The sequence below is a fragment of the Panthera uncia genome (assembly GCF_023721935.1).
Source record: "Panthera uncia isolate 11264 chromosome C1 unlocalized genomic scaffold, Puncia_PCG_1.0 HiC_scaffold_3, whole genome shotgun sequence".
Classification (NCBI taxonomy): Eukaryota; Metazoa; Chordata; class Mammalia; order Carnivora; family Felidae; genus Panthera; species Panthera uncia.
This window is the reverse complement of record NW_026057584.1, coordinates 53,611,740-53,629,339: the sequence shown is the minus strand read 5'-3', so window position 1 is coordinate 53,629,339 and position 17,600 is coordinate 53,611,740. Positions and strand designations below refer to the sequence as shown.

General features: G+C 37.8%; 1 protein-coding gene across 6 annotated transcripts in view; it reads right to left on the bottom strand.

Annotated features, from left to right (window-relative positions):
- Window positions 1-17,600, bottom strand: part of ZNF385B (zinc finger protein 385B) — a 317,841-nt gene that overhangs the window by 15,448 nt on the left and 284,793 nt on the right. For all 6 annotated transcript variants that reach the window (XM_049615419.1, XM_049615421.1, XM_049615420.1 and 3 more), the window contains one exon: window positions 15,737-15,899. In XM_049615419.1, coding sequence (XP_049471376.1) covers window positions 15,737-15,899 — 163 coding nt within the window. The remainder of the gene's footprint in view (window positions 1-15,736; window positions 15,900-17,600) is intronic.

Sequence of the window (17,600 nt, the reverse complement as noted above, 5' to 3'; positions counted from 1 at the left end):
TGACCTTGCATTAACTGTCATTTCTTCACAATTAAAATTATTACCAGGATAGAGATATTCTTGAGTCCTACAACAATGCCCTAATTCATCTGTGTTCCCAGTGTACAGAAAGCCATTGGTGGGCAATAATATGATGAAATAAAGAATGTTAAATTAATGCAGTGCCTTTTAGCTTCACAAATAAAAATAGTAGAAATTCACTGTTAATGGCCAAATCATAACCAGTGAAATAAACATAGATAGAACAGATATTTCCACCACTGATTATATAAAATACTTGTATCATTGTTGCTGAAGATATATATATGCAACAAATATTTAATGTCATTTGAGGTTGAAACAATTCTCTTAAGAATACATCCTTGAGATGTACTAGGACAGAGTCATAACAACAAGTACATGTGTCAGGTCAAATTTTTTGATTTGATAAAATGAACAAATCTATAGATTTTATTATCTCCTTTATTAGGAATCCTACACAAACCTGCATATAAACAATAAGCGTGAAGCACACGTGAAAACAAATTATCATCAAAGTATAGCCCATCCTCTTTGCAACTAAACTGATACCCTGTCACCATGGCAAGGTTTCAGTCATAGCAACACTATGGTTCTTATGTTGGGAGACTCATGAGATGGTTGTAGCTCAACAACCCACTTTGGCAATGTAGTAAGCAGTCATTAACCAATAACATCAGAGTATATTCATTTGAGTTATCAACAATTACATGATTGATATATTTATGCAATAATATTCGTTCAGAAATTTCAAATACTATGACTTATGCCATTATCTAATTTTCCCCACCCTTTTAGATAATAGATATCCATTACTGAAGGTGTCATTTTGCAGACTTTGTGTCTTACTGACGATATCATTCATGGCCAACCCAGATCCCCAAGGCACATAACGTTTATGACAGGTGGCCGGAGATTGACCCAGTACTTTTGGAGTCCTCTAGTCACCTATTTAGCTCCTTCCAACTAGACTCCTCATTTAGATTTGATCTGATTCCAGGTGTCCTCAAGCATTGCCCACCATAGTACAGTATAGGCTGGTTTATCTCACAACACCTACTAGGCTAGCTGACTTGCTTTATTAGTCACAGGACTTCTTGTTGGAAAATGTCTGATCTGAATCCCTCACTTGAGGGTGAGCTGCTCAACCACCTTTGGAAACAGAAAGAGTTCTTTATATGGCTTATGCCATTTTGCAGATGTGGAAAACAACATAGAGTACTTATATGACAAGCTCAGAGACACAAAAAACCAATAATAGACATGGAAGTTAAAGCTAGTTTTTAAAATTCTCAGGGCACTTAAATATTATACATTGGGTCAAGCTGATCCTGATGGAGCCTTTTACATCTAATGCTGCATTATCATGCCTCCAGCTAAATCCCTGAAACACTGCCTCTTCAAGCACAGTTGATCACTGTGAAGCTTGCTAATTCCTAATTAACTATGTTTACGTGTGATTTTCAAATCTTGGCCTTTAGACTAATCCTGGAAGCAGGGAAAATTGTCTATGAATTAAAGTGACTCTTCACAGAATCATTATCTGTATGTCCTTACGTTAAAAACAACAACAACAACAACAACAACAAGCTTATTTATTTTAAGTAACTTAGGATCCATGAAAGTTAGGTGGCCAATTTTGTAAGTCCAAAATAGGTCCTGTGCTGTAATTTTCTGCTAGACTACAATCCTGAGTTAGGATATCCTGGTCTTCCCATTTGAAAGCCCATGTCAGTTTGGTTCTGGTCATTGGGCTATACCACGCAGTGAGTCTGTGGCCCAATGAAATGATAGTCATTGCCCAGCTCTGCACGACAATTGCCCTGTTGTCCTTCATGCCACTTGGCTGGGGAGCAGAAGCTGCCAGTCTCACATTCAGATAAAACAGTGGCCCCTCCAAATATCTCCTTGTTAAAAGCTGGCAGCCTACACTCTGTATCAATGAGCTGGCACTGATATTAGTGAACGTGTCACTCTCCTAAGGGAGCACAAAAGAGGGCTGGCTTGCTGGAGTTTGAATCTAATGAACAGCTTTCTCCTATTTTGTGTAGTTTTCTAGGCATTTGACTTGTACAATAGAGAAATCATATTTCAAATTTTCCACGTTGAAAAATTGCCCCTTTTCCGATTTGTCACTGAGAGATGTGAAACAGTTATTTCTGAGGCAGCTTTATTATGGAAAACAGAATAAGTAACTCCTGTCACTCAAATCAAGTCCCCAGGGAGTAGGTCCAATAATGATTCAAAAGCCAGGAATAAGATTAAAAACTAATTTTCTAGGTGGAATGAGGAGCAGGTTCTTTTTCTTCTAAATGAATGGCCCTTTACAGAGGAAACATCGATTCATAAGGTATAAGGAAAAACATTTGAATTCTGCTCCTCCCACGTCTTTCCTTCTAGATGCAGAGATTAGGTGTTAGCTTTGAAACTCTAGGTAGAGTGGGGTGCACACTGACAATGGAAAGGTCAGCTTGAGAGGGACTGAGGAAACGGAGTCTTTCTTCATTTAAAAAATTGTATCTTTATTTAATAGAGAAAATACAAAAAAAAAATTACTTTCTTCAAACAAGCTCATCGCCTTAGGCTGCTCCATGGAGATAGGTACGGGCTGTCACTGTTCACGGACCTACCCGGGTACTGCCTGTCCTAAGGAGACTGCAGACATTCAGGAGCTGGACTTCTCAGGTGTAAAAAAGCTACCAATCCTCTTAAAAAATATAGTGCTAAAAGCCAATCATACTTTCACATTTTGAGTCTAGCATTTGTGCCTAAATTCAATCTACTTTATTATGAAATTGTCAAAGGTAGCTTTATATTTAAGGTCTATGGGTCGCAGGAGAAAGTCTGTTGACCACAGAAAGTCTCCTCTAAAAAGTGATGTTAATTCCAGAGGCCTGAGTGCCCAAAGGGGCTTGTCTAGAGTTTCTCATCATCTAGATCCCTTGGGAATACTGTGACATGGGGACTTATGGCTAAAAGTTTCTTTCCCATCTGACCTGTGCCCTGAGATATATAAACTCATCAAATCATTGGAAGTTATTGTGCAAATAACACAGTATTTAGAAATAGAGGAAAAAAAAAAAACCATAGCCTCTCACACTAAATAGGAGGATTTTTTTAAATGATTTTTTTAATGTGTATTCATTTTTGAGAGAGAGAGGGACACAGAATGTGAAGAGGGGAGGGGCAGAGAGAGAGGGAGACACAGAATCTGAAGCAGGCTCCAGAATCTGAGCTGTCAGCACAGAGCCCGACATGGGGCTCAAATCCATGAACCATGAGATCATGACCTGAGCTGAAGTTGGACACCTAACAAACTAAGCCACCCAGTCTCCCCTAAATAGGAGTTTTTAACCAAGGGAGTCTATAGACATCCAAGGGGCCCATGAATTCACAGAATCCATGAACTTGAGTGGCAAGAAAATGTACCTTTATTTTCATTTATCTCTGATAAAAATTTAGCGTTTTCTTCAATTATAAACGAAGGCAAAAAACTATAGCAGTCTTAGCAGTACCTGTGACTATGTCCACCAATAGGAATAAGATCTTGTCATCAGATATTACAGTTGTCATAAAAAGCTTGAAACACTGTGCCTCATCATTACTTCAAAATTATGGTAGATATTATACCTGTTGCTAGATCTTATTTAACACATTATTGCTATGTTACTATATCATAACAAACATTTGACAACTGTATTTATTGTAGTTGGTTTCCTTTGTAAAAGTACAAGTTAATTTTATGGACTTAAAAACATTATTCTGAAGGGCACCTGGCTGGCTCAGTTGCGTGGAGCAAGAGACTCTGATCTCAGGGTCACAAGTTCGAACCCCACGTTGGTCGTAGAGATTACTTAAAAAAAAAAAACGAAAACAAATATGAACATCATTCTGAGACTAGGCTGCTAGTCGGCCACAGGTATCCATGGTACCAAAAGAGATTAAGAACTTTTGTGTTTATGCCCATTACTTCATTCTGCCTTCTTTCTGTTTCTAGCTATCGTTTCAATCACTTTTTTTTTTTTTAAACCAACATCCTAAATTCCCTTCTCTGTCCCCAAGTGTCCTTTCATTGGTTCAATTATTTAAACCAGATAGGCTTTCACAGCTAAAGTCCTATGGAGAACCGGTCCCTCTGATGAGAATCCTCTTCTCTTCCACCCCCAGATCTGGGCCCCTGTTTGCAGGGCCGACATCTTTCTTACCAGGCAAAGAGAGCTTAAATCCCCTGCCGAGGTGTTCCTTTCCTTCCCAGACAAGATCAACGTCTCTCTCTTTTCATTAAGCTTGTCATCACTTGTTCGGTATTCACCTTTCCAGAGAGTATGCTGTCATGATGGCAAGGCCCAAGTCTGCCTAATCCACCATCATATACCCAGTGCCTAGTACGACACAGAGCATGCAGTGGGGGCTTAATAACACATACATAGACAGGCCATTTTGTAACTTTTGATTTAATATATTTTTTAACTTTTTGATTTAGCGTATTATATGCATTTTTATGTTGCTTTTACTTACTGTAAAGCTGCATATTTTATCGGGTATAAGGACTTTACTGAAATAACTTCCCTCTACTGATCATTTTGCTTCCACCTGTCATTAATACAAATAATGCTACAGGAGGCATTTTCATATGTAACATTTTATTTTTCTTGCTTTGTATTTAGAATTATTTCCTTGGCATAAATTGTAGGAAGAGAAATTAACGGTTAAATGAATGGAATAAATGTTTTCATGGTTTTTGACTTATTCTATGATGCTGCTTTCCAAAAGAGTTTTCTCAATTTGGGGTGCTGGGTGACTCAGTTGGTTGAACATCCGACTCTTGGTTATGGCTCAGGTCATGATCTCAAGGTTCGTGGGTTTGAGCCCTGCGATTGGGCTCTGCAGCTGACAACACAGAGCCTGCCTCAGATTTCTCTCCCTCTCCCTCTGTCCCTTACCTGCTCGCACTATTTCTGTCTCTCTCAAAATAAATACAGTTAAAAAAATTTAAAAAAGAGTTTTCTCAATTTAAAATGCCATAAGTAACATAAACAGAACATCTACTAATGAATTTTCAAAATACTTAAAAACTTTACTAGTTATTAATTATTATTCTTATGGATTAATCAAAAGACTGGATAAAATTTTTCTTGAAAAGAATAAAATAAATAACTTTTCCTTAACTCAAAATGTGGCACCCTAATTTCCCATTAAGTGAAAATATTTTATTTATTAATGGAGAAGTAAGAACAAAGATATTGTCCTAGGAAAGGCAAATTGTTTTAACTTAAATATGACCATTTGGCTAATCAAATGAATAAAAATTATCATAAAATTCTGACGGAAGTTTAAATATTTGAAAGCAAAGAATAAAATAATCTCTATTATGACAAGAAATTCTAGTATTTATGTCATTTCATATTTGAAAGAAAACAAAGCACATATTTTGTAGAGGCTAACTAGTTGATAGCATACAGAAATTATTATTATTATTATTATTATTATTTTTTAATGTTTACTTATTTTTGAGACAGAGAGAGACAGAGCATGAATGGGGGAGGGTTAGAGAGAGGGAGACACAGAATCTGAAACAGGCTCCAGGCTCTGAGCTGTCAGCACAGAGCCCGACACGGGGCTCAAACTCACAGACCGCGAGATCATGACCTGAGCCGAAGTCGGCTGCTCAACTGACTGAGCCACCCAGGCGCCCCGCATACAGAAATTATTAAAAAATTGCACACTAAGAAAATGTTTTGCAAGAAGCCAGAAACAAAATGTATGAGCTGACAAGTTTCTCATTTACTGACATAAATGCCAGAAGGGACTTGTTAGGCAGGAGCGTGTTTCTTATTCTGATTACACCACCCCTCTCCTCCTCAGTAGCCAATCCTGTCTCCAGACGGCTGCTTCTCCACAGGGAGCACCCAGGTTTCTCTCTCAACAAATGGAGGTATGTTGGGTTGTCCTTTCTTGTAGCACTGTAACTGTGCATAGAGCAGTTTGTTGACCTAGGAGGTGGGGCATGCATCTTATTGAAGATGAAGGAAAAAGAGCTAACCAGGGTCTTCTTGCCCTGTCCATAGTCTAGGGAAGGTGTTACAGCTTCCCCATTAAATTCTTTTTAATGGTATTAATTTAATATATGCTAACTCTGTGACTGCCATGTGCAGGACAAAGTACCCGGAGCCACAGTGGCCATGATGGATGAACTACATTAACCTGTGGGAGAAGGAGTAGAAAGACATTTCCTCCATTTATAAAAATGTGAGGAAGACCAAGAAGGACCTTCCCTATATATTTACATATCCCACTGGGAGAGTCAGGCTCATCAAGCCTTGATATCTGGAAGGAAAACACAAGTGTTAATAATTGCCATGAGATAATAAAATAAGCACATAAAGAGAAATGTAAGTTCAGGTCACTGTTGCATGGCAGCATGGCATGAAATGATCATAGAATCAAAAGGACAGGGCTGGGAAAGTTCTTTGAACAATGGTTGCTTTTTATGGCTAGCATTTATCGAGTGTCTGTTACATGATAGGCACTGAAGCAGGCATTATTAGTTCATTAATCCCCAAAACTCTGGGAGGTAGGTATGAGCCCTCCCATCTTATAGGTGGGGAAACAGGTCAGAGAACATGATTTGGTTAAGGTTAGCTGGTCAGTGAGAAGTGGAGCTAATCTGTGTGAGTTCAAGCTCACATGCAAGGTATGTAAATGGCACGCAAAAATCATACTGTGGTTAATATGTCCTTATTCAAAGCCACTCAAAACTTGATTTTTCAAAAATAAAACCAGCTGTAAAACAGGGTGGGGATAGAAATAACACCCCTTTCTGAAGTGTCAGACTTCTAGAATTATCACTTAGTGGAAAAAAATCTCAAATCGCCTTCAGAAAGCACATGCAGTTATAGTTCATGGACCTTTATTCAAAGGTGGCATATCATGGTAGTGAATCTGAGAGGCTGCCTGGGTGGGAATCTGGCTTGAAGCTATTTTCTCTCTGGATGACTCTGAGCCATCATTTCCCCTTGTTATGTCTCACTTTCTAGTATCCATCAGAGGACCGTATTATTAATTAAGATAGTATACATAAAACATTTAGCATGTAAATATCAGACACACAATAATCATTCAGTTACACATTAATTATTAGTAGTACTGCTGTTAAAATTATTTTTGCAGGTAAGTCTAATAAGATTGGATCTGGCTCTCTAGAATCAACTATATTAGGTACAGCATAATGGCAGATGATGATAGCTGACCACTACAAGGGCCACCTGTCACCTCTCACTGATGGCAGCAGGAAGGGGCCACTCCACAAGAGGTTAAAAAAAACAACAACTCAAAACTAAGAATATCAACAATGGGCATTTTTATTATGCTTTACATTTTGCAATGCTCTTTCAAAGTCACTTTATTTGATCCACAAAACACCACTGTGATGCAGGGAGCGCACTATTCCTAGTTTACAGAGGAGAAAACAGGCTTGGAGAATTGAATGCCTTTTCTGGAGTCATGGCTAGTTAAAACAGCAGAGAGTACCATGGTCCACAGATGTGCTGTCCAATTCAGTAGTCATGTGTAGTACTTAAAATTAAATAAAATTAAATACTCAGCTTCTCAGTAGCACAAGCCACATTTCAAGTCCTGAATAGCTATATGTGGCTCATGGCACTCATATTGGACAACACAGATTACAGACCATTTTTACCACCACAGCATATTTTATTCTGATAGAGCTGGCCTATAAAAATGAGAACACCAAGCTATTAATGTGTGATGCCATGCCAGTTTCCACAACAGTAAACCTGATTCTCGCAGAAAGAAGTCAGGGAAGTGGAAAATACTTTATAAATGTTTCTATGCAAAACACTTTAAGCTTTATACTATAAAGCTAAATTAGTGTGGTACCATCAGAACTGGGCCTAGAATCCCCCAAAGCGCCTAGTACCAGTGCCCTGAACAAAGAATCTACAAATGTTTATTGAGTGATTCTATTTGATCATCCATCCAATCTCAAAAAAATATTTCACTATAAGAGAATTTTTCCTGAAGTAAAAAGTGGAATGTAATAAAATGGATGCAGTAACCTTCATTAAAATCTTAGGGGCATTTATGGTGGTGCATTTATAAAATTATTCAATGTACACACAAAATCCTCTTATGTTCCAGTATCTTGTCAATGCAGAAGGGTTGTAAATAAGTGTAATCAAAAGAGATGAATACCGGTTAAAATGCTATGTCTAAAGATGAGAAAAGTTTTTGATAGTAATATAAGCCTTAACAAGGAGATATCTGAGGTTTTGCTTCTTGGAATTGTTTATAACATGTCCCAAGTAAATTATAGGTTAATAGAGCTTCAGTAAATCATAAGTGAGTCTCAACTTTTGCTTCACTTTCTTAGAGCAATGTTAGGAAATAGTTTTCAGAAGTCGAGAAACTAACAATAAATGCTCAGTATGATTTGGAAGCAATATAAAATGCTCAAAAGTTTCAGAAGTTAGTTTCTAGAGTATGACAACACTTAACTCTCTAAGAATCTGCAGCCTTGCCTGGCAGGATGCTGTTGTCAAATTCAAGGTGCATGGGCAAAGATGGAGGCAGTTTCATTTTTTAAATTGACTTTGAAAGTCTTAATGATATATGTACATTTCATGAAAATATGAGCCTTAGTATAATGGTATGTTCTCTTTAGACAGATGGGACTCAATTTATGTTCTACATGATTGTACCCCAGAATTTCAGACTTAAGATGTTTGTCATAAATATAGTTAATCTATTATTTTATGAGGGATACTAAATCTCGGCCTCCTGGATTCGGATAGATGTATGCCAAATTTATGATGGCACTTGTCTATAAATGACAGATGCTGTCAAAGCTGAAAACTATCATTTTCTTCTACTAAACAGCACAAGGTCCTGTTGCTAGAGACAGAAAGGGGGGAGGAGGCAGTTACAAAGACCTTGCTGGCTAATCGATGGAGTCCTGTGACCGTCAGAGGAAATGAGAAGTTGTCATTTGGAAAACTTGGCCCCATTTGTAACAACACATAAAAACTATGAAACACACAGGGGAACCCATAAAAATGACGAGGCGAGGGTCTCTCCATTTGTATCCTCGGCAGAAAGACTCTTCGACGAAACTGAAAATACACTTTTGTAAAGCAATAGGGTAACCATAAAAAGCTAAACTACAGACTTTGCAGGTAAGTTGATAACTATTTTGGGTTCATACTTGAGGAATTGCCTCAATGCAAAAGCACAATATGCTGAAGACTAAAATGAGCTGTTCTGAGGTATTCTGTCCTCTTTCCTTCCTTCTTTTGTCTTTTCTGACACTGTCATCTCACAGTTCCCATGGTAGGGTCATGGGTATAGGATAAACAAAACCATCTCCCTATTCCTAGTGGGAATATTTTAGATGGAACGATTCAGAATGCCACTGAAAATGTGGACGGTGTTCAGGACAACCCAGCTGGACCCTTTGGGGGTCAGTTCAAGGTTTCTGCCATATTGGAGATGCCTTACCCAGTGTCCACCTCTATTTCAGTGAGTATATTTGGCTCTAGACACATAAAATCTATAATTGTCAAACTGGAGCTTTGAGAACATTTGGCAGTTACCTGAAATGAGTGTTTTCATTCAAACTTTCCCTGGAAAAGATCTGTAACCTCTAAAGCTTTGTTCTATTACAGTTAAATGCTACAGACAACATACTGCAGAGGAACTAAGGATTATTAAGAAAACAAAGCCTTAATGGCTCTTTCAACGCCATATATTTTACTGAAAAATATCAATAGTCAGCAAGTAATTTAAAAATAATATATAAAGGGATGAGTTAAACAGGTGTTGGGTACTAAGGAGGGCATTTTTTTTTTAATATGAAATTGTCAAATTGGTTTCCATAAAACATCCAGTGCTCATCCCAAAAGGTGACCTCCTCAATACCCATCACCCACCTTCCCCTCCCTCCCACCCCCCATCAACCCTAAGGAGGGCACTTTTGATGAGACCCGGGCATTGTGTGTGGGTGATGAATCACTAGATTCTACACCTGAAACTAATACTGCACTGCATGTTAAGTAGTTGGAATTTAAATAAAACTTGGGAAAAAAATTAAAGTATGGTCCTACTCACTAATTCTTAAAAAAGTGGTTTAGTGGTTTCTGACTTGGCCCATTGGGATACTTGTATTTATTCCTAAGTAAGAGAAGTTTAGAAGTAATGGGAGTAATGGCATATGCATCGAACAGGAAGCCCTGACTTCCTGTTCTGACTCTATTGGGATATGCAACCTCACACAAACTATTTCATGTTTCCTAGATCCATGGTCCTCATCATTACTATATTTTGGAGAGCAGCTTGAAGGTGGTAACTATGTATTATTTTCCTTTGTAGCCCTAATATCTAACACATTTAAAAAAACACAGTAAGTTGGAAGCTCTTTGAGGGCAAGAAAATATCTTTCTGTTCATTGTTGCACCCTAGTATCTGGCCAGATATACATATATGCAATATTATTTAGTATAGATAGTAAATATTTCTTGAATAAATAAATGGACATGAAGTTTGTTGCATGAATGAATAAAATATGGATACCAATTTCTGCCCTAACAGTCACAGGGCTACTGAGAGGGTCATACAAAAATGTATGTTACTGGATTTTGTAAACTGAATGAATTTAAGGTGTTCCTGTTGTTATATTTCAACCAGAACATGCTGGTTTCATTATCTTTGCTCTTAATTGCATTCATAAATATATCTATAGCATTTTGAATCATTCCATCTGCTTTCATCTGTTCAGACAGCAACTGATTAAAGGCTGTTTAGCTCTAAATAGCTTTATATACTTTGAACTAGAAACGGATTTTCCCCACTTGATATCTAATTAATTAAAAAAATCTAGTGCTAAAGACTAGACATATGGATCATTAGGGTTGACTATCACAATATTTTATCATTAGGTTGATTATAAAAATATTTTATTATTTTCAAGAAATAGGGTTTTTTTGAAGGCTCTGGTTTTCTTTGAACCTGTTACGAGGGGTTAAATGCTGTCACAAAGAGCATTCAGTTTGATGTACAGGGCATATTAGCACAGGGAAGTGTACTGTCATATGGCATTATGACACTTGAACTCCAGGGAGATATTTGGGTCGAGTGTCTGGCTAATACGTCCCAGTCATCTTCCTGAAGCTGCTTAATGCTTGCTGTGTTTTGACCCTAATTCTCCTAAAGCACATTTCTCCTCCCTCCTACCATGTTTTGAACTCCCATTGATGCATCGTTAAAAGTTGGGATAGATCCTGGGAGACCAGGAAGCCATTTCTTTGGATTTTACATTTAACTCTACCTCAACTTCTAACATGTGAATGGGACAACTATTTTTAACTGCCTTTAATGAAACATATTTAATTTTTTCAATCATGTGGTCAGAGCTTCTTACAGTAAGTGAAATAAACGCTCTTATAACTTAAGCTCATTTTGTTTACTGACCTGAGAGAAAAAAAAGAAAGCTTGCCATGATACCCTGAAATTTTTATATCTGATAGCTCCGTTAAAATAAATCTACTTGTATTGCACAGACCCAGCTACAATATGAGCCACATTATATCTCCAAATGTATCATAAAATAAACAAACAAAAAAAAGGTTGTCCCAAGTGCCAAAATAGCAAGTAATAAAGCTTTTCTAACTCTTGGAAGATCGTTAGGCTGCTTCTTAGAATAAATAATCTGTGCTCTTAAGGAACAAACAGAGGTTATCTGTTGGTCCGATGCTCCCTGTTAGGTACTCTGAAATAATACTTTTCCTTGACTGATGTTTGGTGAATCCCAGGATGCTCCACTCCCAGGAGTTCCTTTCCTTGATATCTATTTCCTCTCCCTCAAGATTTGTGCCGATTGAACATGATTTGTCCTCTATTGCTAAGTTACTGATGCTAAAATGTGAGAATGGAAATGGAATTAGCTAGTCACGTGGATGCTGTGAACATCTGGATATTTGAAATCTGGTGGCTGAGACATCAAGTAACCAACACGTTCACTTTTGATTTAAATATCTAAGAACTTTCTCTGTAGCAACTGCACATGTCTGCTTGATAGGAACTCCTCATTCAGAAATGAAAGACCAATGCTAGGGAACTTCGGTCTCATAAGAATTGGCAGTCAACCATGACTTTGCACTGTGACTGTTTAATCTAAGTTTTGGTTGATTTCTTAGAGACAAATAAAACATTTGTCTCAAATAAAACATTTTGGTCAGTTAAGTGTCATAGTCGCTATTCCTCTGCCCTTTCCCTTCCTCTTCCTCTCTACATTCCATGTAGACTATTTATGAAGGATTGGATTTCAAGTCTTCTGTTCTTCTAAAACAGAGTTTTAAATGGAATCAAAACCAGTTTCTGAAAAATCTAGGACTCTGACAAAGCTGTGGGAGCTTTTTAAGGATTCAGAAATAGGTAGTTAGCAATAGATTACACATTACATTGTTTAGACCAGATTTCTCAGCTGGGCAAAGTTTCCAATTTTCTAACTTGAAAGTTCTACTAAATGCATGTGGGAATTCTTGCTTAGACACCGATATTCAGTTGAAGGTGACAGAAGAACAAATATCTATTTAGCAAATACAACCCACTTTATTTTTAAGTAGTGCCACCTTTCAACAACTTTGGTATTGCTTTTGTGGATATGACAGAACAAATAAAATAAGTTCATTAGTGTTAATATTTATAGAAAACATAGGGAAAGGAAGAAGTAATCTGAATAAGCTGACCAATGAATTACCAAATAATTTACACATATCTTGAGTACAGAAACATGGAAAATGAGGTAACTCCAAAATGTCACTGGTTACCATTACTTCTAGTCCAAGTCTGGACAATGACACAGTGAGTGAGGCCAATGCTGTTAGACCACAAGTACTTTGCAGTGGATAGAGAAGTGGCGGAGGAAGCAGAGGATGCAGGGTCAGAGACCACCACATAGCTACTGAGGAAGAGATTCTGTGGCTCTCTCCCTACTCTCACCCCCTACGGTTCTTCTAGACCTCAGTTATCTTTCCTACTTGATCCTAGTGTGTACTTAATGCTCACTAGGCAAACACAAGTGCTTAGAAAGTCTCTTTCACTAAGCTGTCACTAGTATTCGACAGTAGGAATAAGTCCCTTGAATTGTTTAAATTTTCACATGTGTTCATTGGGTACCTTGTAGGTATAAGGTACTCAGGCCTCTGAGTAGGTATTGTGACCCAGGCCCCTGTATTTGGATTTTCTATTTCCACATTGCTTTTTCCTTGGCTGTGTATCTTAGTCTTTGACTTTTTTTTTTCATGCTTCCTTTCCTCTTCTTCCACGTCTTTCCTTCTCTTTTTAATTGTCTTCTCTACTTTTGTTGATCCTTCTCTATTTTCAACATTTTCTTTCCACTCAATACTTTTGCTACTATCCCTAGACAAACCCAATTCCCAAGTAATAATATAACTAAGGGGAGCACTGAGCATATACAACAGCAATACTGGAACATTCACAACACCTACCAACTGTGCTATTAGCTTGCAACACAAAATAAGCTGAAAGAATGGGCTCACATTGTTTTATCATTTTGTGTATAAGTTCTGCTTTGCTTCAAGAGCATAATTCAGGTAATAAAACTTTTGGCAGGGTATGTTTCATAGAGGCAACAATATCTTGTAGAAAATGAAACGAGGCAAGAAGTCAGGAGATGATGGATCCTGTTCTTCCAAACACTGGGTAACCTCCAGTAATAACTGCTGCAATATGGACTTTGCCTTAGTTTGCTATTTTGTAAACTGTGGATAATGCTTTATCCTAGTATCTGATAGACCTGGGTGAAAGATTAATTACATAACATACATAAAAAAGACTTTATTCTTTAGAAGGGAAGAGGTGTGATGTAATAATCTAGTATTATCTGTTCATCAGATAACATGATTTAGTGATTCCATCACACAAAGAACAAAAAGGTTTTCTTATCAAATTTGGGTTAACTCAACCCTAGGCTGCAGAGCTCTTAGAACCAGCATTCCTGGGACCTGATCAATAATTGTCTCTTCCTAAATAGTCTTTTTGCCTGACCAGGCTATCTGAAAGTTCCTCTTATAGTAGTGGATTTGCTCTCCTCCAAAGGCCCTGAACAACCACAGGAAAGCATTGTTAAGTCTTCCCCTCAAATTTTACAAGGATTTGAAGAGCAGAAGAGATTCAGAAGAGAAGTGTGTTTGTGTATGTGTTTGTGTGTGTGCATGCATGTGCACGTGCGCTTCCAACAGACAGGTCCCTGAAGACAGAGTCAAACATAAGGGAAAGGGATATAATCTGTTAGTCTCCTTTCATAGACACTGTTCCTCAGTTAGTGAAATGAGATTACTTATCCTTCTTGCTCCCTGAAGGGCAGTTGTGTGTGAAAGTCTTTTAAACATCCAATTTCATGATATACATGCTAGAAGAGTGATTTTTTTCTCTTCTTTCTGAGTCATTCAGTTTGAATCTACTCAGAAAAACTGCTGATTCATTGGACTATGAAATACAGACTCTTATTTTTTTAACTTTTTTTTCTTTTTACTTTTTTTTTTTACTTTTTTTTTTTTAACGTTTATTTATTTTTGAGACAGAGAGAGACAGAGCATGAACAGGGGAGGAGCAGAGAGAGAGGGAGACACAGAATCGGAAGCAGGCTCCAGGCTCTGAGCTGTCAGCACAGAGCCCGACGCGGGGCTCGAACTCACGGACCGTGAGATCGTGACCTGAGCCGAAGTCGGCCACTTAACCGACTGAGCCACCCAGGCACCCCGTCTTTTTACTTTTTTTAATGTTTATTTACTTTTGAGAGAAAGAGAGAGAGACAGAGCACAAGCGGGGTAGGGGCAGAGAGAGAGGGAGACACAGAATCCAGAGTAGGCTCTGGGCTCTGAGCTGTCAACACAGAGCCCGATGTGGGGATCAAACTCATGAACCACAAAATCATGACCTGAGCAGAAGTCAGACGCTTAACTGATTGAGCCACCCAGGCACCCCTGAAATACAGACTCTTCTTAGGAGGCATTTCCTAGTAGCCCATTTCCAATTATGTAAAGTTCTGTTAGTCAATTCATAACTTTTAAATAGCTCCCTTAAAATCCTCAAGTTCATGTAACTATGAGGGGAACTCTACATAGATCTTCAAAAATCAAAATCTCTTATTACTGAACACATTTCCAGATTCATTCAATAATGCCACTCTCAGAAAACTTCACCTTTTTGCCCCTCCACTCCCCTTTACTGCGGTAAAAGAATATAAAAATGTCTATTAATAAACAACTTTAAGAATTCCTTCACTGAAAATAGCTATAGCAAAAACCAAACATAAAGTGAATAAAAAGGTAATAAACTCAGTATTTTAGATTAGATCCATTTCTTGATTTTTGTCTAAACACATTGTGACCAAGTAGCCTCTGCTTATTTTCATGCATATATACATATACATATATATATATATATATTTACACACACACATATATATACTTAAATGTATATATTTAACAACATGGAATGGTAACATATCAAATGCCTAGATTCCGTGCAAACACATAACCCTTCCTGTGAAGGAAACATATTAATATCATAAAAACAAATCATGGAGAGTAACATGCAACTGCCGAGGGGAGGAGTGTAGGGTTGGGGCAGGGGACCAGGAGAAACACAAAGAATGTAAAGAACAAAAAGTGTCATTGACCTGATTTGTCAGAGCTGTTGCCTGTGATTGGAGTGATGGAGCAGCTGGGATTAGCCTTTGCGCTGTCCTTGGAAGAAACCATTTTGGGTTTATTTTTCGTTGCCTCTAGTGCTTTGACCTTCTTGGCATGTTTACTTCCTTTGTAGTGGGCCTCGGCCTGGCTCTACAAAGGAGAACAAATCAGGCTCATTTTTTTTGCTACTTACAAACACCACAATGGATGATCATGCAGGAAAATATACATTCATTCATAGGCACCACGGACATTTACAACTCAGCACTCAACTACGGTTTTGGCATTTCATGAAGTGGCCAACCAGTATCTAAGGGGTTTTCGTACATTGAAACCTTCTCTATAGCACAGAGGACCTGTGTCTTTTAAAATCAGACATTACGTGAGCGGACAACAGCACCAGGCCACAATTGTGATGAAGGTGAGCTTTGTCATCAGTTCCCTCCCAACACTCCCTTTGGGGTTACTTTTCAAACATTTAGCTGGCATCAAGCTGCTTTGGGTATGTCCTTCCACAAACATCCCACTTTGTTTCCCTTCAGCTAAAAGCCTGTTTGCCCTGTATCTACTTTCTTCTGGGCTCTGCTCTGAGAGCAACTGACGTGACAAAGCAACTTGCTGGTGGGTGGAAATGGTGCTACGTTTTAGAGTCATCTACATGTGCTTCATGCATCATTTTGATGATTCCAGTTCCAAGAACAGATAATTTATTTTTATTTATTTATTATTTATTTATTTTAACTTTTAATGTTTATTTTTGAGAGAGAGAGAGAGAGAGAGAGAGAGATGCAAAGCACTAGTGGGGGAGGGGCAGAGAGAGAGGGAGACACAGAATCTGAAGCAGGCTCCAGGCTCCACCGAGCTGTCAGCACAGAGCCTGATGTAGGGCTTAAACCCATGAACCATAAGATCATGACCTGAGGCAGAGTTGGTCACTTAACTGACTGAGCCACCCAGGCGCCCCTCAAGAACAGATAATTTAAGCCACAGAGGAGGTAGGGACAATCCTTGTTTCTCATCTCAGATGAGATTCTGAAGTCAAAGCAGTTAGGGTTTCACTCACTTATACACAAAGTATAGGTGGAACTGTGACTTCAATACTAGATCGAAAGGAAGAAATCAAGACAAGTGAGTACTAAAAATCTTTAAAAAACAAAAACCAGATTAGAGTAAAACAAGAAAACATTTGGTCAATTTGTTGATATTTGAAAAATCTCTCTCTGCCTAAAGAACACAGATTTTATATTTTGGGCATCTAGCACTAATAAACATATTAACAAAAGAATCTAAGTATATTTGCTTCAATTTCATTTTGAATAGAACCTGAAAATACAAACATGCATTTGGCAGAAGCAAACAAACAAACAACAACAACAAAAAAACAAATTAAAACATATATTATCTAGTATATTAGCTTAGTTATAAAGGAGAAATAGATGATAAACTTATCATAAAATGACTTTTCATTAGAGAATTTCTAAAATAAAAACTTTATAAAATGTCAGTTTTCCTTATACATGTATGTGTTTGAAGATGGTTGCACTAGTGTTTTCACTCATTTTCCTCAGCAAGCTGAATACAGATGGGGTGCGTATGTGTGAATGTGCACACATGTGTAAGTAGGGAGATGGGAGTAAAAATGGACAGAAGGAGCCAGGTTTTAATTCTGTATTTCAACTAAAGATATGTAAGTGATTTTCTTAGCATTGAACCCTGATCACCCAAGGTCAATAGCCTTGTATTGACTTATATTGGTTTGCTTAAGGACTTGGGTTGCTATAGTTGGTTTGCTTAAGGACTTCTCATGTTGATCTCTGTCAAGCTGGAAAAAAATAACGATACCAAGGAAGG